Below are 20,503 nucleotides of genomic sequence, written 5' to 3'. Positions count from 1 at the left end.
GATTGAAGCGAGAAAAGCCAGCGGATGAGGCAGACCATCCAAGTGATTGTAGTTGCCAACAAGGCTCTGTTTTTTTATTATGGAACGAAGGAGGTGAAGCTATTAGACCAAAGCACACGGTGTCACACAGGAAGGAAATGGGATGACTGATTGATGGATAGGTGATACTCCTGAATACAACTTGGTACCCCTTTCTCTATGGATCGAGCATATCAGGTGCCGCTCTACCGCACCAATGCAGGTTATGAAATAATAGGTGTTCCCCCGGTGTCTTTCTAGAATCTTCGTGTAATCAAAGTCTTACATCGGATATGCGAGTTTATTCCATTCTATAAACAGTTGAGTTGATATGCGACTAATTCTTGCTCTAATAGACTAAGCTAAGAGAATAAGCAAAGGTACCTTAAGCGATAGCGAAATGGCGATAGGCCTGCGTTCCTATTTCCTCGCTCTACGACTACAACTGAAGGAAAGAAGGCTTAGACTTGCTGAGCTGAACCCGATTCTAAACTTTTTCATTTTATGGGAGCGAGTGGAGTAGTAGAAAGGAGTGGAAGGTCTGAAGTTCGTTCGGCTTGCCTACATAGAGGCTTCAGCTAAACTGAGACCAGAAAGCTCCATCTAATCTAGTTCTATAAGTTGTCAGTATCCGGATGTGATGTCTGACCGGCATGCTGAGCCCTTCATAGCATAAGACCCACAATCCATTTATCCAAATTCCACGCTATGGCCAAGCGACTCTCATTTCTAACTTAGAGCGAGACTACAAAAATTGATAAAAAATAGGGATGGCTAAACCCTATATATTCCCCCTTTTAACAGAAAATGGAGAGATGAATTGATCGATGAATCGGATCCTAGGTCGGGACTGACGGGGCTCGAACCCGCAGCTTCCGCCTTGACAGGGCGGTGCTCTGACCGATTGAACTACAATCCCAGGAAAAGAATTTGAATTAGGTGTACCGCCTACAAATTCTTATTTATATATCTATTTTTCTTCATTATTCATATTTTATGTCCTAGGACATAGATATTCTAGATACCCATTATGAATCGCCCGCCAAAGTCTTCCTACTTCTCCAATGTTCCAATCAGATCCGAAGAGAAATCAATCAAAAGTCAGTGGACCTGAATTGAATCATGACTATATAAGCTATTCTGATATTCAGATTCGATATAGATGAAATCGTGGAAGCGGACCTTTGATTTCCTTGGACCACGTAAGAATTCGTCGTCCGATTGAATCTTCTTGTTCCTGAATGCTTCATAGGAATCCATCGCTATTCCTTTCTTCCCCCCAACCATTAAAGGAAAGGCTCATTCCGAGTCACAAGAGCCATTTCTCTTTTTTTTTCGTTATGGTAATGCAATGCAAGAGGTCTCGGAAATCGGTTGTTTCTGATGATGAAAACCCGATATTTTATGGTAGTAATGTAAGAAGACGACAGTAGGTATCTGATGGTAAGTAAGATACCTGCGGTCGGTATATCTTTGAAAGCTCAGACGGAGAGAATAAACGGACTCCTCGAGGGCTACTTAAGGCACTTAAGTGCAAACCAACCAGAAGGACTGGAGCTGTTGGATGTTGCTCAGTGCTGCTATAAATTAACAACCAAAAAGCTCTGCGTCAAACTTCAGCCCCTTCGAGTTGGCCACGGGGCAACAGCCTCTGACGCCCCACACCATTGCGGCAGGAGGAGGCTTGCCCATCAGCCTACTTTGCCAAGACGCGGCAGGAGCGCTACGACCTAGCCCAAACCCACTTTAACTAAAGGCTTGGCCCGGTCTGAAGGAAGAAGAAAGTAGACCTTGTAGAGAAGCGGATAGGAGAGGTAGCCTATAGACTCAAGCGATCAGCCTTTCATTCCTTAGGGAAAACTCACCCCGTATGACTAAGGGAATCTTTCTGTCTGGAAACCCGCATGTAGGGGAGAATGTACGAGAACAATGACTTATTCAATGCCTGAAGTTGGAGAAACTTCCAAATTAAAGTAAGCAGTAGACGCAACAAGATAAAGAGGCTCTAGTCACAGCTAAAAGTCGATAGGATTGGAGTGGTAACTAAGAAAGCTGTGCCAAAGTCCCCTAGAGAAGAAAGAGACGAAGCAAAAAGAGAAAAAAATGGCTCCTCCTCATTTTTAATAAGAAAACCAAAAAAGCAAAGAAGAAAGAAAAATTTCCTAGTTCTTTGACCCTGAATGATTGTTTGACGACTTGATGAAGATGTGCTTGTGGTCGAAATTCTTCCACCATGGAAGATGTACTTTGATGGTGCTGCTCATCAAGATGGAGCTGGAGTCCTTTCTTACTTCTGAAGGAGAAGTGCTGCCGCACTCCTTCACCTTGTCGAAACCTTGTTCCAATAATCTCGCAGAGTACCCAAGCCCTCATACTTGACTTGAGATGGCTGTGGATTTGAAAGAGTTGCAACTCTTATGGAGATTTGAAATTGGTGATCAATCAACTCCTTGGTAATTATTCAGTTAAAAAGCCTGACCTGAATTGATTCCATACTATAATTACGCAAACAAAAAGGCTTATTGGGTGGCTTGGTGATGTGACCATAGAGCATGTCCCAAGAAAAAAAATAGACAAGCAGATGCCCTTGCAAGACGCTCAAGATCTATAGCTGCTTGGCTTGGTTGGATTGCTTTGAATAGAGATGCTTTCTCTGGTTCACTGAGGTAGTTAGACTAGCTGGAACGTAGCGAAGGTTCAGTTGCTCTTCCAGGGAAGAAGGACGCAAAAAGCCAAATGTTACAGGGGCTTGGGATGCCTCACCGTTCAGGAACAGGATGAGGCGGTAGCACTTGGCGTGAGTGCGCAATAAACCTACCCATTGGATAATCAAAGTTGAGTGTACGCTTTCGGTTAAGTGAAGGGATAGACCGAAGCAGCTCACTAACGAAATTTCAGATCAGGGAATGTTACCCGAAGCATATCTCGTTGGATGGATGTCATTGCCGCGAAGTGAGCTTTTATGGGACTTTCACAAAGCGGACTACTTTAAGTAGTATATGCCTTCCCAGGGAAAAGCGGTATAACATCCTGATCTCAAAGGAGAGCCTTGCTTTTTCTGTGCTGAGTCTATAAGCAAAGAGGGGGTGCCCAGTACACTTGAAATGCGTCCCAAGGTCGCCAATGACCAGTACTGCAACTGAAAGCCAGGGTATCTTACCCTAAAAGGAAATGAATATTGTGTACGCTGGAGCTGAAACAAGAGCTTTCACGGGTGACCTATGACTTGTTCCCAGAAACCTGCCCTAGAAAATCTTTATTCGACCGATGCAACGAAGCAGGTCAAGGACCGAGGTAGTCTTTTCCAAGAGGGTTGGAATCGGTTCTCTAAGAGTGGGAGACCCCTTCTTGACTTACGGCTCTAAGGTAATCTCTCTTCACTCTTTCTTTCCCCGGAACCCATGCTCTAGGGGGTTTCCCTATTTCCCTTCTCTGGATAGGGGTCACATCTATCGGAAATTCCAGTTCATTTCAATAGTAAGGCCCCGGTTCAACTGAGTCTGAAAACTGAGATTTCACGCATCTTTCTTTAGACACTTGGGGATTCTCGACTGGTCTTGAAGAACCTTATTTGATTCTTCCCCGGGGCTGTGCCCAAACTCCTCTTTCTCTTCTCTAACTAGTCAAGACCCGTCCATAGTCCCTACTCTTCAGTGTCAAAAAGACAATTTTCATACGGAAAGAAGCCATCCTATACCCCTATCTCACGATTTATTTAAAGCCTTTCATTCACCTAGTAGGGATAAGGCCTTCTCTTACGAAATCTCAATTCAGCTATCCTGATTGAAAGCTATCGCTAACCGAATAGAGCGACTCGAGGTCAAGCTTTCTCCTTTCTTCTTTCTTCTATAGTTTCCCACAACGCACTTGCCCCCTTACAGAGATGAATTGATCGATCAGATGAAGCAAAGCATCCTGTTTAAGCATTTCATTCTTACCCCCCAGATCTCAGGTAATAGAATCTCACGATTAGAATGAGTTCTTGGTGATTGGTAAAGGCATGAAGAGTTCCAACAACAAGAGAAAAGGAAGCTACCTACATATCCTCTCTTCTCGAAGGGACCAGGCTAATATAATAAGAAGGGCAAGTCTTTGTGGGCTTGAAGGCCCTTATGTTTTTGGCGAGGGGCAAAGTGGTAGAAGAGCCAAAGGTTAGGCCAAGTCATGTCTAGTGGGAAGAAGGCCTAGGCTAGTGTCGTCGAAGAGGCTCGACGGGAGCGGGCTCGTGATCGTGTGGATCGCCTTCTTACACAACTGAAGGGACAGATTTCGAGCCCTTCTCTGGGTTGCTTAGGTTTTTTCACCTTTGATCCTCTCTGTAGCTACGCAGAGAGGTATGCCTTGTCATAAATGTCACTCATAGTAGTGCGCGAAAGAAAAGACTAAGTAAAGGCAAAGAAGCTAGCTGGACTGTTTGCCCCAATCTTCTCCCCCTTCTCACTTAAAGAGCTACTATGCTTTTCAATTGAGTGGCATTTCGCTCTGTGCCGATTAGTCACTCTGATCGCTTATCCATGAGCAGGCGCTTTCATATAACTAATCCCTGGAGTTGGTTTGCTTTATTTATGTGAGGAGTCTCAGAAAGCTCCTATTCTTCCTAAGCCCTCTTTTCTACATACATTCCTGGGGTTGTTGGTTGCTTGGTTTGCTTAACAGCGGTTCGTTCCAAATCTCTATCGTCAAATAACATATCTAAGGTAGAAGCCGCTCTGACGATGTTCTCTTGTCCCTGATCTGCTCTGGGAACTGATGAGTCAAAGCAGCCAATTAAGTCTCCCAAATCCCATAGTTCAATCTATCGGACAAGCCTAAGTCAGGAAGACTGTCTATTGGCTAAGCCCTTAGGTCGGGAAGTTAGGAAGAAAGAGTTGCAAGCAGCTAATCGAACCGAAGGCAGAAAGAAAAGACTAGAGAATGAGCTGCCTAATCCTGCCTCTTCAAATTCACTGATCTGCAAAAGTCCCTTGGATTCACTTCCCAGATATGCACCGGAAGCCAGGATTGAAGAAAAGCAAGATCGGGCAATTTCATCTCCAGCTGAAGCGATCTCCTCAGATTAACTTGAAACCCTAGACTTTATCTTTAGGTGCAAGCCCTTCATCATCTAAGGTAGCCCCCTTACCCGAAGTTACTTATTAGGGATCTGAGATCAAAAGAAACTTAAGTCATAGTCCAACAGAATCCTAGGCTGCTTAGTTCCATATCCCTTTAATCTCATCCCCAAATGCTAGGAGAGGAAAGTATACGCATAGCTTGGCTTCCTCTCGATCTCTTCTTGCTTGTTCTTACACGCCCGGGAAGAATGGCTAGTCAGTCTGAAATGTGCCTTCCTTGAAGAGGCAAAAGAGCAAGCATCCTCTCATTCTAAAGACTTTAATACAGCGGAGGCAAATGCCTTATCATCAACTACAGGTGAGGCCGAAAGCCTGATCTTCTATTCCCTCTCTGATCTGGGATGAAGATCCTCCACAGTCGAAGTTGGACCTGACATTGGGAGTTTCCATAGCATAGGTTGTGGTTGTAGCCCGTCAGCAGGAATAGCGGCCTTTCTGCTGCTAGGTCTAGTCGGCAATTCAGCAGCTAGGCTGAGGGACACGAACGCATTAAGAAAGCAAGTGAACTCCCTCTAAGCAGTACAGGTCCTTCTTTCGTTTCCGCTGCGAGGTCTTTCACCCCACGCCAACCAAAAAGGCAGGTTCATCAACCCCGCGAGGGTAATTATTTCGCTTCTAGAGCGCTCAGCCCTGTGTCAGAAAGAGATTGAGGGCTAAGAAAATGAGTGAAATCCGTTTTTGCATAGCTTGCATTCTCTTTATTCGCCAATGAACACTTTCGTCTGTAACGTGCATTTTTTGCTTTATTTAATTTAATGGATCTCGAACTTGAGTGAAAGCCAATGCGTTTTCCGAAAGGGGGTCTTGAAAAAAAAAGGCCTACCCCTTTTACGCAAGGGCAGGAGATGTTGAAGTTGCGCATGAAGTAGTCTCTATCTCCCGGTCGGAGACAGGGGATGGATGTCGCTAGGCTAGGTCAACTCTATCATTGGTTTAATTATCCCTATTTCGATCACTAGATCAAGATATGTGAAACTACTATCCCGATGCAGCGAAGCTAGGTGGTGCTATTATGGCGGGGGAAGGGTCTACTTCTGCTCCGAATGCTTTTGGTGGCAGGTCTTTCTATTACCGATATGGACCTCACTAGCGGGTCTCATTCTGTACCTAGGTAAACGATCTATCTAACTAAGGTCAGTATATGAATCTGCTGCGTCTTTTTTTTATCTCTGGTGTTGGATCACCTACTCACTACTGCGCTGCGACAAGGACTGGAACTGCCTCCGCTTTTGGACCTTTGATTAATTAACATCTCTTTTGTTTATTGACCTCCTATTTCTTTTCTTTGTTTTAACCCTAATCCACAGGAGGTCAAATTCAGACTTTAGACTGCTGTTCAATTATTTCATTGTCATTCTCGATCTAACAAGAATGGAATCACGCTCTGTAGGATTTGAACCTACGACATCGGGTTTTGGAGACCCGCGTTCTACCGAACTGAACTAAGAGCGCTTTTCATTTTAATAATAATAATCCATTTATGTGACCCCAATACATCTTGCATGCATAAGATAATTCTATAATAAAGAAGCCCTTGGCATAGAAGCTGTGAAAGAATAGGCTGCTGGAGGAAGAACCGCCCAAAAGCGGGAGAGAAGCGGAACGGGCAAGTCAGCCAGAGCTACTTTGAGGGAAGCCAGCTCCTCATCTGACTTTGAAGGCTTGAGCTTGAGTGGGTCGAGGAATGGCATGGTCTCCGGGAGAAAGAAAGCCAAAGGAGCGAAAGGCACACCATCCTAGGTAAGCAGCATCTTTGAAGCGGCATCTCACTCAATATACGCAATTCTCATATCTGTCTTTTCCGGCCGATTCCATGCCACTCTACTTTGGACCCTCTTGCAGGAGCTCGGACTGAGTCTAGTTTAGGTCCATCCGAGGGTTTGGACGTCACTTCTTCACTTTTCTGCTTTTTGGATGGGTGCTCTCCCCCGAGTGAAGGCATAAGCCGTAGACAGTCACTAGTTTGATCGCTATGCCATTCTCGGCAACGATGTGGTGATAGCTGATCGACGAGTTGCTTCGGTCTACCTTGTTGAATCATCTACATTGATTGAGGACTCGATGTCAGAATGCATTCTTCCCTGTTGTAGAAGTTTTCATCTAGTTCCTGTAGCTAGTCGTAGATGCATATTCTAGTATACAGATCGGCTATGCGAAATAGTTCCTGCTAACTTGCGAAGATAGGGAGCACTACCTTAGTCGCTTAACGGGGAGCTAGCCCTACAAGAGATAGATCTGAAACTTACTATATCCGAAAAGCAGATCCGATCCATGCCAACATAAAGACCATACCTTCCATAAACCTTCATGTGAAAGACGGCAGGTCCAGTCTCATCCCATTCCCAAGCGAACAACGCCATTCATCTCTCAAGTTCTCAGATCCGGTTTGCTGCTCGCTCAACAAATCAATCTCCTCAACTTCTGCCTACTACGCTACGATCAGCAGTAGCCGACTTGTTTACTTAGGGCGCCCCTACCCTATAGAGTCCGTCCGTTTGGCAGCAAAACATAGCGAGTGGAGTAAGTAGGATGAGGCGGCCGGAAGAGACTGAGCCCGGACGAAGCCAATCACATTGAGTTGTAGATTGACATAGTTAACCTTCAGTGCACTTCAAATAGAAAGTCAGAGTTGAAGCTGAGCGTTCACCTTAGCGGCACCTCTGACCTCAGATGCATGTGTTAAGCATATAACTAGCGAGCTAACCATACTTCGGATATCGCCCCTATTCGATAAGGCAAGGCCAGTCGCTGGATTAATACTAAAAACGGACCATTCCTTATCAGCTAACTTTTGGCTAAGGGACTGCCGGAAAGGATAAAGTCAACCCATGCGCCAATCGCCCCCATCTTACTTCTCCGAGTTCGTTATATTAATATTTATATATATAGAAAGTTGCCGGGTTTTCACAATGAATAGGAGGGGGGGCGGGCGATTCATCTTTGAGCTATTTTGCTTGGCCACTGCCACTAAAGAAATAGTCTTTTTTCGTTTTTACCAAGATAATGAGCTAGCCACAAAAGCTATCACTGAAAGAAGCCGCAGCTGGCTTAAAAAAAAAGCCTTTTCGTTGTCACCACTAACCTCGATCGATTGGAGCATCGGGTGACTGGATAGCCCAATGAAATCTAGAGGGTGCATCAGAGAAGATGTATCAATCATGAATAGACCAGTCGAAAACCTCTTCCAGTGCATTCTACCGACGCTGGGGGACTGATTTATGCTGTCCATGTTGTCAGCCCATTTATTGCTGCTCCTCGATCAGTTCATTGGGCTTCTTCGGCTAAGAAGATTTTCAATCAAATACGTTGTAGCTGACGAAAACACGGACCTATCTCCGGCTTACTCTCCTGATCACCGAAAGATGGACGAGGGCTTCTCTTACCTCAAAAACCCCTTTCCGTAGGTAAGGATCAACAGGATTGGTTGGGTAACTGGAAGCTGACTGATCAGCTCGAAAGAAGCCCGCAACGAATTCAGAATGATTAGGAAGGGCCGGACCTCTCTTGACCGAAGGCCTGACTTCTCTTCTCGAGCTCATGGACTTTGTTCATGGGGGGCACTGAGCAAATCGACTACACGGAACAATCAAGCCCGAATTCCCCTAGATGGAAGAGAATGTGGACAGATGGAACCAAAGAGGTCCCTGCTTAGCGCAGGCTACTTTTGAGCCCTAGATCAAGAATAAGGTGTCCCCTACACCGGACCGGAATCTCCATCCCGATTAGGAACCACAATAGTGATTCTCAATGGCTGGTTGTCTTTCAGAACCTGCTTCTGTGCTGACCAAGAAGCAGAACCAAAGCGAGCAGGCAGGACCAGTACCCTTAGTTGTTCTATACCTTGCAGGAGAAAGGAAAAAGTAGCCATTCGGGTATGAAGTTGCTTGCACATTGCCCCCCAACTCACACAGCTAGGTTTCGAGAGGGCTCTATCGATCTCCGGAACAGGGGAAGAAAGGGAGGAAGTGGGTGGTATCGTATATAAGATTAAGGACGCTTTTCGAAGTAATGTGACCGAAATATCGTAAGAGAAGAAAGAATTGAAAAGAGCCTATTCAGTTAGTCAGAAAGCTAGATCAAGAAAGCTGCGCCCAATAGAGCAACGCCTTGAGTAGACCGATAAGGTCTCGCGAAGCCGGTCACCGTACGCCTACGATCCTATCTGACTATTGAGGAGTTTGATCTTCTATCTTTTGTTCAATTGTGCGTGCTTTGCTTAACACATGCAATCGAAAGAATGTTCGATCATCAAACTTAGACTCAATGAAAGCTGCCGTTCACGTCAGGGTCCGAAGGAGATGTAGTCACTTTGAGTCTTTCTTCTAGATTGGGTTGGTGGTTAGTAAGGAAAGCCGGGTGTGGTGATCCGATCAACGAAAATCCATCCAGAAATGACATAGTAAGAATCGCACTAATCCGCGACCAGCAAGTTTTCCGAAACCAAACTGAATAGAATTGTGACTTTCAAAAAATGCTTGCTGAAAATCAAAGAAAGAAGGTCCATTTTCCCACGTAGTTCGTCGGTCAAACCTACGATTCTCTTCTTAATAGAGAGATCTTTTTCTAGTTAGACTTCTATCAATGCAATGAAAGAACCATCCCTTCCTATTTCTTTGTCCAGTCAGATAGAAATCTATAGATATATACCCAAAAGAGCCCTTCTTTACCACTTTAGGGGGTGGGGGTGAAGGGGGGTTTACATACAACCGAGGCAAAGTGGTTTATGATTGAATCTCAGAGGCATTCTTATCATTTGGTAGATCCAAGTCCATGGCCGATTTCGGGTTCACTCGGAGCTTTGGCAACCACCGTAGGAGGTGTGATGTACATGCACTCATTTCAAGGGGTGCAACACTTCTAAGTTTGGGCCTTCTATTTATCCTATATACCATGTTTGTATGGTGGCGCGATGTTCTACGTGAATCCACGTTGGAAGGACATCATACCAAAGTCGTACAATTAGGACCTCGATATGGTTCTATTCCGTTCATCGTATCGGAGGTTATGTTCCTTTTTGCTTTTTTTCGGGCTTCTTCTCATTCTTCTTTGGCACCTACGGTAGAGATCGGAGGTATTTGGCCCCCAAAAGGGATTGAGGTTTTAGATCCTCGGGAAATCCCCTTTCTTAATACCCCTATTCTCCTTTCATCCGGAGCAGCCGTAACTTGGGCTCATCATGCTATACTCGCGGGGAAGGAAAAACGAGCAGTTTACGCTTTAGTAGCTACCGTTTCACTGGCTCTAGTATTCACTGGCTTTCAAGGAATGGAATATTATCAAGCACCCTTCACTATTTCAGATAGTATTTATGGTTCTACCTTTTTCTTAGCAACTGGCTTTCATGGTTTTCATGTGATTATAGGTACTCTTTTCTTGATCATATGTGGTATTCGCCAATATCTTGGTCATCTGACCAAGGAGCATCACGTTGGCTTTGAAGCAGCTGCATGGTACTGGCATTTTGTAGACGTGGTTCGGTTATTCCTATTTGTCTCTATCTATTGGTGGGGAGGTATATGAGGGAACGAAACAGTGGATTGAGGAATGAAAGCTCGAAGACAAAGAGAACCCCAAAGAATTACTGCAGCTTTACCACTCCCTAATATACTCAATCTTCCACTTTCCTACCAAATCTCTCTTTATTCTGGCACATAAATGAAGGGATCGAAGATACTTTGGCGGATTATGTTCACCAAGAAATGACCCGAAATTGGATCTTGGTCTATTTGATATTGTTCTTTTTTTTCGATAAAAAATAGTTTTCTTGTCTCTCGTTTCTGAAGAATAAAATCGAAGAACCTAATGGATCTAACTTGAATTAGAATTCCGCTATGTGACTAGAAAAGAAAATGCCAGTTAATGATGTCACACGAAAATAGAAAGCCAGGCAGGACAGTAACTGACCCGCCTTCTATCCTCGTGTGTGATAGGGCAGCCGAGAAGCTTCTGTGCTGTCCGGTGCTTACCAAAGCGCATACTCTACAAACCCGCTACTGGACTATTCTATTACTATTTATACTATGGATTGATGGTTCTCCGCTTACGAGAGAATGGCTTTGCGTATAATGTATAATATTAAAATCTAGTAAGAGTTGAAATGGAATAGTGAGTTGCAGGGTATTCTCCAACAGTAAGAGCATATTCTAATTCAATTGCACTAACAGCGGGAGCTGCTGCCTAGTAAAGGGACTGGATTGGAAAGGTTTTTTGTTCTTTGATCCATTCCCTTGCGCTTGAACTAAGGGGATTGATGTCACTAGGCTTAATGGAATAGGTTCCAAAGGCTATCTAGAGTCGAGTAAGTCCTAAAGGATATCGCATAGCAAGCCTCCCTTGAAGGTTACGATCCTATTTCTGAGGGAATGATTTTTGCACAAGAAAGTAATACAGAAGACATCTTAGGAAGGGCGGCTATGTAGCAGTATTTTTCCTTTCTTACTGCAATCAGAAGTGGGACTATTTCTCGAAGGAGATGGGGGACGTCTCATCCGAGGGAATCAAACTCCCCTTGGGAGTCCTTTCCATCGGTCCCTTATGACCCGCCACCCTTACCAGCAGGCTCAGTTCCGTCTGTCCCGTCGTTACCATCCATTGGCAGTGATTATGAGGTGGAGCAGCCGGCTCCCATACAAGCACCAGTGGATGACACGATGGAAGCTGACAATAAACCCCATGGTTATTGGGCTATTCGCCGAATAATCATGGATTACTTGAAATCCGATATGGACACGCTCTTTGACCGACCCCCTTCTTACAGTAAATATCGTCGGGTCTTCGAGCTGGTAGTTGGACCCAATTGGAAGAGTAAAGCTAGACTCGTTGAGGTATTGGCGGATATAGCCAACAACCCGGCAAATAATCCTGTAAAAGAAAGGTCGCGTCAAATAATGAACGACATCTTCGAGCGGCAAATCAAGGAACGAGATCTTGACAGCTATGAATTTGAAGAATGATAATGTGGGATTTGTTGTCTTTGGTAGTTATTTTTTAGTTCACGGCATATATATTTGGGTATCCCCGGGATTCGGGACCCACCCATGAAGTCATCGGGGAGCTAAATCATTCATTTCGTTTTTATGTCTTATACCGTTGCAGCTAAAATAACGCAGGGAATCAATAGGCCAGCCCCGACTCCCGGTGTTCGAACAAGTCATTAATGGTCGGCTTCATTGGTACCCTTTTCTTTTTTCGGTATGCCGCTCCGCGAGCAAGGAGCGAAAGAACCAAGTGGGCTGTGGTCATGTCAGAATTTGCACCTATTTGTATCTCTTTAGTGATCAGTCTGCTAGTTTCTTTGATCCCACTCGGTGTTCCTTTTCCCTTTGCTTCCAATAGTTGGACCTATCCAGAAAAATTGTCGGCCTACGAATGTGGTTTCGATCCTTTCGGTGATGCCAGAAGTCGTTTCGATATACGATTTTATCTTGTTTCAATTTTATTTATTATTCCTGATCCGGAAGTCACCTTTTCCTTTCCTTGGGCAGTACCTCCCAACAAGATTGATCCGTTTGGATCTTGGTCTATGATGGCCTTTTTATTGATTTTGACGATTGGATCTCTCTATGAATGGAAAAGGGGTGCTTCGGATCGGGAGTAATCACTAGTGATAGGGCAAAAATAGGGAGGAAGGACAAAGGAAAGAGCGATGCCTACATTAAATCAATTGATTCGTCATGGTAGAGAAGAAAAACGGCGCACGGACCGTACTAGAGCTTCGGATCAATGTCCCCAGAAGCAAGGAGTACGCCCGCGTGTTTCAACGAGAACACCGAAAAAACCTAATTCAGCTCCACGTAAGATAGCCAAAGTACGATTGAGCAATCGACATGATATATTTGCTCACATTCCGGGCGAAGGTCATAATTCGCAGGAACATTCTATGGTCTTAATAAGAGGAGGTAGAGTGAAAGATTTGCCAGGTGTGAAATCCCATTGTATTCGAGGAGTAAAGGATTTGTTGGGAATTCCGGATCGAAGAAGAGGCAGATCCAAATATGGTGCAGAAAAACCCAAATCGATATGAATGGAGGATGCCTCTGGAACTTCTTTTTCTCAGTCAGGAGAGGTACGAAGTCACTCGCCCCTATTCGATAAGTAAAGGAGAGGGAACAACCACAACGTTATGCCCTAAAATTGAAACGGAGCCCTTCCGAATGACCTATAATGGAGTCTAATACACTAGACAAGAAAGGGAGAAACCGGGCCGACGAAAGAATACCGCCCGTCCGATTTCTTCGTCCGGTTTTATTTTACTTTTTACAGATATTTTGTTTCTAAGTTTCCGGACTTGCCCTTCGCACGATTCTCTCAAAAAATGCTTGTTCCAATCGGAACTGCATGAAAAGTAAAAAAAAAGGTTCTCTTATTTCTAGAGAATTCCTGTTGTATGGATGAAGGAGTTCAATTGGAAATTCTTAAGCATAGATAACATATGGGGATGGGAAGGTGGTTTCTTGTTTGGGAATCTTATCGTTAATATGGATTCCCCATAGTCTCGGTGTCTGAGGATTTAGAGGATCCTATATATAAGCACGATATGATTTCTTCATTATAGATTTCGATATTTTTCGATAAAAAGATGGATAGGATTTCTTACTTCCACTTCCTATAGGACATGAGGGCTTCAAGCCTATGCTAAGAGAGTAAGGTTCCTGTCTCGATCCTCTTTCTTCTTTTGCTTTCCCTGCAAAACTCTTCTCGGAAATTGATTGCTTTAAACTAAACAATAAAGAAATTCTCTTCCCTTAACTTAATAGGGGCAACTCCTACTTAAAAAAAGATCTATTACTTGAAACTTGTTTTACTATTTTTTTGTGGTAGTTGTCTGGACGTGGCCTTTCTTTCATTCCTTAGGTTAGGGAGTGAGAAGGAGGGCTAAGGGGAAAAGGGTGGCCCCCCCTACTTCCCCGATTGGAGAAAAGCAGTGCGGTTGTGTTTGCCTTTATACTTTACTTGGCAAGCGAAGGAAATGGCTGATTAACCCCCTCCTCACTAGGCTTCTTGAGTTAAGTTCTTTAGTGGACTTCTCCCGTTAGCTCAAAGTCAATCGAAGATAAAATGGAAAGGTTTCATCTCGTTCCCCCTAATGGGTCTACTTGGACTACTTGTTCGTCCTGTATTCAGAAAAGAAAGCGGAGAATAGGATTCCACTGATGCGATATGACGAACTGGACGACCCACGTCATTTGAATCAAGGCAAGGCAGGCCTAACAGAAAAGGGAATAAGGGGCGTATTAGACTTGAGAGAGCAGATAGGCGCGTAGCCCTGAACCAATCAACCTGCTTCGACCTATAGAGCTGAACCCAACTAAGCGCTTTGAATTAAAAGTTTCTTTTAAACAAAGCAATCCTCGGATCCCGATGGCATGGTGAGCAAGCTGTAACGAATCGGAAACCGCCAATATTTATTCCGCATTCATTGATCTGGAACCAAGGTACATGAGAGATATCGGGCTAAACATGCTGTCTTTTTTCCCTTGGAACTGGCTAGCTTGTTGAAGACATTATAGATAGAATAGATAGAAGCTCGGGGTAGAAAGAAAACCTGAGATCATGTTCTCCCTTGATCAATTCCCTTTAGCTTAGGGCGGGAATCTGAAGATGACCTGACTTTCCCCCTCCCCCCATTCCTTGTCACCTGCCAGTCATGTAGATAAAGTTCTTTGTTCTACTGTCTTTAAAAAGAGGAATCAATTCTTTTCTTGATTCCCATTTATATGTAGTAAGAAAAATGGAGACTGGGGCAAATCCATATCGCCGAATCACGTAAAAAGAAGATGTTATCAAGCTCCTAACTCCTAAACTTTATGTGAAGTGGAAGTGGCTATCGAACCTGAATCTCTTGAGAAAGCAGCTGAACTCGGATCCTCAGTCTTGCTTGGGTTGCTGGTTGATGTAATAGAATAGAGGTTAAGGGTTCATACTTGTCTCCCGATTCCATGGGGCTGGGTCAAGACCATTAGTACAATACCCGTCTTTCTCTCTCGCATCCAGACTCTTCCATGAACCCGAGGAGATACGGTGCGAAAGAATGAAGGATCCCCTTTTCTGGCTAAGAAAGGATTGGATCCCTTTTGTTTGATTAGATCTCAATCACTTAGATAATAGAGTAGAGTGTCTCACGCCTCTCTTCCAATGCCAATCCTCCGCCGATAGGATGGTTTTGATTGGCTTGAGGCTAATCTATCGCCAAATTAAGCCGACCGGCTAATTCTGGGCTAGCCATTTCCGCTGATCTTCCTTATTCCTATGGGCTGGTTGCTTCTTAGTGAAGGTGGGCTGGAAGTCAAAGCAAAGAAAGAAGCCACTACTCGGGTTACGTGTTCAGAGACGAGGTAAAAGGAACTTGTAACATGAACATCCAGCTCTGTCTACTAAATAAGACTATTCCAATCCAAAGAGAGGAGGCAAAGTCGCCAATTCCGGTTCTTCAAGCCGAGCGCCGACACCAAGCCAGTTGATGAATTGACTTCTCTATGCGGGACATGGAGTGTGGAGTAAAGCCCCCCTTTTCCTTTCTGGAAATACAGAATTATCTCCTCGCTGGTTTATGCCCCGAGATGTGCCATACCTTTTCCGATCACAGGTATTGTCGAACCGTGTCTTTCAAAACCACCGCGTTGCTGGATTTCATAAACCTCTTCTTTTTTTATGCCTACGTTATAGTGGGATTTGCCCCATCCAAATAAATAAGTGGAAGCGGTTATGAAAATGTAACGAGGAAGGCCGCCTTGCAGTTGGTTCGTTCCAACCAAGTCTGATCCGCTTGCTAGTTTCCTGATCCCGGGAGAGGCAGGGGGAGGTCTTTGTCATGATCCCATAAATGTACTACAGGCTCCCCGCTATGGTATGGTTCCATCGAATATCGAATAAGGTAACTTAAAATCCTCTGCGGTCTATGGTCTTTCCGTTTATGTCCAGTTGCTGACATCATGAACGAAGTTGGGCATCATCGCAGCTCCCACACGAAGAAGGAAGCCAGAGGATAGAGGCGTTTCAATCTCAATGGTATGTGAGGCCGGGTTTGCTGTTTCTGTTATGGGCTTTATTTTCAGTTTGGCCTAACGAATAACGCTTATTGGTAAAGGTTCCCATTTTTAGTTATTTAGGTGTTAATTCAATAACGAATATCATAAGAGAGGAGGTCTAATCAGTTATTCATTGAGTCGACATAGTTAGCTTATTATGATTAAGATTCTGCTTTTCACTTTGTGAAGATTCTGTTGGTGTTCAGTCTACCGCCCCCTCTTAAGGGGCTTAGTACAAGATCTCAAATCAGGTTCCCCCTCTTTCGTCAATTAGTTGATCGAGAAACCTCTGCCCAATAGAGCAACGCCAAGAGTGGATCAGGCCATATGCTTGAGTGGTTTAGCCCGCGAAGCCGGTCACCGGTAGGCCTAAGATCCTCTTTTTGACAGAAGAGCCGAAAACCTGATTAAGCTGTGCCGAAATGATCTTGCCGTGCTGCTATTACCCTAAACAAAGTAGAGTCAATGTGAAAGAAAGGTACCTATCGAGCTCTAAGATAAAGTTAGTAGAGTGGTCTGCTCCTCTAACTCGAAATGAAAATATCGTAGGAGAAGAAAAGAAAGTGGATCTAGTGCAGAACCTCAACCAACCGGTGGATCCGCCTTTCTTCGCGCTGACTCTGCGTCAAGTGAGATGTGTGATAGCTGGCATGTTTACCAGCAGCTAATTGTGCTATGAAAGGATTTGGGTCTCTAACGTAGAAAACGATCGATCAAGTCAATGCTTCGGTTTCGGTAGGACTAGCATACCCCAGTCGCTAGCTTTAGTAAACTATTTAACCTCCCGATCTGGTTAGCAGAGCGCACCAGAAGTCAATAAAGAAGGACTCGAGATCCCGAAAGAAGAGCGGCATGCTCGCATAAATGCTATTATGTAGTCAGTCTCGAATCTCTCCCTTATGTGATTACTTCGTCGATCAATCTCAAACTGGTGGAATTATTATAGTCAAAGGAAAAGAGGGAAATTCTCCAGTTTCTACTACTGTAGGGCCGACATCCTACTTCCTGGTCTACTGGCCACATTAGATACATCATTATCCCGCTGCATGAACCAACGTCTACCAATGGAAAGGCCAAGAAGAAGGGCCCATTATGGCAGATCCTGAGCGAAGGCTTTGAGAGATACATGCTTGTGTTTACTGCAGGAAGGGAGTTGGGAAGCGTTTATACGCTGATCCGGAGGCGAGGCATGCTACCGAACACAAAGGTTAAATTAAAGGAAAGAAAGACAATAAAGCCAGTAGTTGTGCCGATCTTGTTCGCCTGAGCGAATTTGTTAATTCAAGGAGATCCGGTGGTATTCAACCCCAGGCCAACGGCCAATTCTAGTCCCTTAACAACCACATCCGGATTCGTTGAGACATCAAATCAGTCCGAAGACACTAAAGGAAGATGTGGAAAGGGCTCATTATTACTTATTCTATTTTCTCCAGAAAGAGGAAGAAGAGTGTACAACAGATACATTCATCCCATCCAACAAAGACTTTTTCTACAATTATCAAGAGCTAGACCTATTCTCCAGCAATAGATTACGAGGGCTAGACCTATTGATCATAACGGTCCGCTACCCCCCTCAATTGATCCTTTCAGGCAAGGCTCTAAGCGAATCAACTCATTTGTGAACGAGTTTAAGGCTTTGACCGATCAATTCTATGTCCAAAGGAATGAAATCTGAGGCTGAAAGCTTCCGGTGAGTATGCAGGTTCTAGTATGAAAGTTACGGAAGACCTGTGTAAGGGCATGCGGAGTTGGAACCTCACTGGCTTGGCTTAAGAATGCCAACTCACTTTGATAGCCGAGAGAAGCCATCTCTATGGACGAGAGTTTCGGATGCGCTAAGTGACAATGGCTAGATCTTCGTTGCAGTCTTGAAGCTAGCGTTTTACTTCCATTACTGGACGGAATTCGCTAGCGACGATGCAAACCTTATCCCTTTCTTCCCTCAACGATTGGTAGCATTTCATTCCTCCCTGAAGTTCCAATAAAGAAAGAGTCTACAATGAAGGTCAGCTGGCAGGTGTGACCACTTCCCGTGCTCGCCCAATATAGTCTAGTAGAGTAGAGCTCAGACGCTTCCCATTGTCCGTCTGGTTGATGAAATAGGGGTTCCCGGTGAAAAAGAGGAGAGAAGGTGAGAACTCTCAATCGAAGGCGTACAATCATGCTTCCCTTCACTTTGCTTGTTTCATACAGGACTCTTCTTTCTTTAAGGAACGGAACCCTCTTGAATCAATTGACTAGCCGAGATAGATGAGTTTCATAAAAGATGATTCTTTCGTATATTTCGTATAAAAGGTATCCTACCGATCGGAAGTCTTCGTTGGGACCCTTTCAACCATCTTCCTTTTTCAAGAAAGCTAGTATCCTATTTCTTTAATAAGAAAGAGCGCTAGCGAGCTTCTATTCTCTCCGTAAAGTCACCGCCGTACTAGTTATCTGAACCCGAACAACTGGTCTTAAAGAAAACGAATGAAGTACCGAACGAGTGGAATAAACGAACGGAATACTTGAAGTGAGTCTAACGAGTAAGACAACGCCGGAAACCTAACTAGGAATCAAACTAGTCTTCTCCCTTATTTCTTTTATGAACTCACTGACTCCTTTTTCCTTCTCCCCCACTTCGTTCCTTTCCAGTGAGTCAAGCGAGTCTGTTTCGTTCCTCTTTCTTCAAAGAGTGGCTAATTCCCTTCTTCCGCTTTGGTTGGTTTATCCTATCCCTTTAGTACATCTCGGGCGATGAGAGAACCTTCCATACTTGTTTCTTAAGTAAGGACAGATATTCAGTAACAACTTCTTACCAGACAAAGGACTTGGGTTCGATCGGACTATTTGGTTAGTTTGAGGATTCTCACTTCCCTTCTTCGAGCATAGCATGAAGCTACCGAAGGAGTGAAACGACTCTTTTCACTCGACTAATCATCCGTCAGACATCAAGAACAAGGTACGTAAGTCACTGTCCTGTTAAGGAGTGAAACCCAGGTACGTGTAGTCACTCATAGCTGGCTATATGAGTGAGTACTCCCACTCTTTATTGACTAGAAAGGCTATCGAATCAGAGAAAGAAGTAGTAGTTCTTACTAGACTTACACTATGACGGCTAAGAAAGTCGCGTTTCACGAGTCATACGTAATTAGCCAAGAACGGGCGTTATAAAAGAAAGCCAATTATCAGCCTTAGAATCAAAGAAATTTGGTAATTTACCATATCCAGGATAGACCGAATGAGTTGAACGTAGTGAAACGAAAAGCTCTCAGCTATATGAGTAAATGAGTAAGTACGTACCTACATTGACTACGTGAAAGCAATAAGACTCTGAATCGCTCGTATCCCATACCCATGGGCTACTTCACTGGTACAGTAGATAGTTAAGAAAGAGAGCTTAAGGTGCTAACATCTAATCTCTTCTATGTAAGGTAAAGGCGTTAGCTCCCCTCGCTTCGCTCGACTTGCTTCGTTTCTTTAGCAGCTACGGAAGAGCTCGCTCGAACAAGCAAGGGCTTCACTATTTGTGAGTTTTCCGTTCCGCATCAGCAGCCTATAGCAGGAGCAGCAGGTGTGGAAGGTCTTACTTTGGAAGCCGCTAACGCTAATACAGCTAGCGCTCAATCAGTTTGATTAGTAGCGACGCGAAGTAAGAATACAAAATCCGCTGCTTTAAAGAGGAGGACTGATGCTGTCAGCTCAGATAGAATTGGAAATGATTAATCTGGTTTCGTGGCTTCCTTTGTCCCATGGGAAAGACGCTAAGGCTTCCACCCTTGCCTTCTTGCTGGAGTTTTCTTGCTAGGAAGAGAGAAAGTTAGACAAGAATTATCATAGATAAGATAGATTCGTTCTGCCCTTTGCTTTTCTAGTAAAGTGAGGTAAGCTTAGCCTTGTGTGACCTGAAGTCGGCGACAGCCGGGATACCAGAGGGCATAAATTCCAATCTGACTTCAGAAGCAAAAGTCAAAAGTCTTTCTCCAATCAAAAGGATATAGAAAGTGATCCGTTGATCAAGATATAAAAGCGGAAGCAAGAAGTGGTATCGTATATAAGAAAAGGAAGCATTTAGGAGTGATCTATTCAATAATATCATAAGAAAAGAATTAGCAAGTAAAGTAGTACGCCCGGTAGGTTCTACCACTTCAGAGCCAAAAGATCATTAGTGAAAGAAGGACCAAGGAGGAGTAGGAGCGTAAGCCACTCGACAGGAGAGGAGCGAAGACAGACAGAATCGAAAAAATTAGTTCATGCCACGACGATCTATATGGAAGGGCTGTTTTGTTGATGCATTCCTCTTGATAATGAAAAAGAAGAGAGATCTTCTTTTGAACAGGCAAATTGGGTCACGTAGATCTTCTA

At 44.2% G+C, this 20,503-nt stretch overlaps 2 protein-coding genes, 2 non-coding genes and 1 pseudogene across 4 annotated transcripts; 3 read left to right on the top strand and 2 right to left on the bottom strand.

Moving 5' to 3' along the window:
* Positions 1 to 863: 863 nt before the first annotated feature.
* On the bottom strand, positions 864 to 937 carry TRNAD-GUC (transfer RNA aspartic acid (anticodon GUC)). Its single transcript has one exon. It is a non-coding gene; the product is annotated as a tRNA-Asp (tRNA).
* A 5,573-nt stretch (positions 938 to 6,510) lies between these two features.
* Positions 6,511 to 6,584, bottom strand: TRNAW-CCA (transfer RNA tryptophan (anticodon CCA)). Its single transcript has one exon. It is a non-coding gene; the product is annotated as a tRNA-Trp (tRNA).
* A 2,184-nt stretch (positions 6,585 to 8,768) lies between these two features.
* Positions 8,769 to 10,877, top strand: LOC130960040 (cytochrome c oxidase subunit 3-like; annotated as a pseudogene).
* A 102-nt stretch (positions 10,878 to 10,979) lies between these two features.
* Positions 10,980 to 12,729, top strand: LOC130960026 (NADH-ubiquinone oxidoreductase chain 3). Its single transcript, XM_057885388.1, has one exon. The coding sequence runs from the start codon at positions 12,289 to 12,291 to the stop codon at positions 12,727 to 12,729; it is 441 nt and encodes a 146-aa protein (XP_057741371.1). The 5' UTR covers positions 10,980 to 12,288.
* A 48-nt stretch (positions 12,730 to 12,777) lies between these two features.
* Positions 12,778 to 20,364, top strand: LOC130960027 (ribosomal protein S12, mitochondrial). Its single transcript, XM_057885389.1, has one exon. The coding sequence runs from the start codon at positions 12,778 to 12,780 to the stop codon at positions 13,153 to 13,155; it is 378 nt and encodes a 125-aa protein (XP_057741372.1). The 3' UTR covers positions 13,156 to 20,364.
* The last annotated feature ends 139 nt before the right edge of the window (positions 20,365 to 20,503 follow it).

Source organism: Arachis stenosperma, unplaced genomic scaffold, assembly GCF_014773155.1.
Source record: "Arachis stenosperma cultivar V10309 unplaced genomic scaffold, arast.V10309.gnm1.PFL2 arast.V10309.gnm1.Scaffold_100041, whole genome shotgun sequence".
Lineage (NCBI taxonomy): Eukaryota > Viridiplantae > Streptophyta > Magnoliopsida > Fabales > Fabaceae > Arachis > Arachis stenosperma.
Note: the sequence above shows the minus strand (reverse complement) of the source record. Positions and strands in the feature narration are given on the sequence as shown.

Excerpts from the sequence above, each read along its gene's own strand:
- LOC130960027 (XM_057885389.1), top strand. The coding sequence starts at position 12,778 with ATGCCTACATTAAATCAATTGATTCGTCATGGTAGAGAAGAAAAACGG.
- LOC130960026 (XM_057885388.1), top strand. The coding sequence starts at position 12,289 with ATGGTCGGCTTCATTGGTACCCTTTTCTTTTTTCGGTATGCCGCTCCG.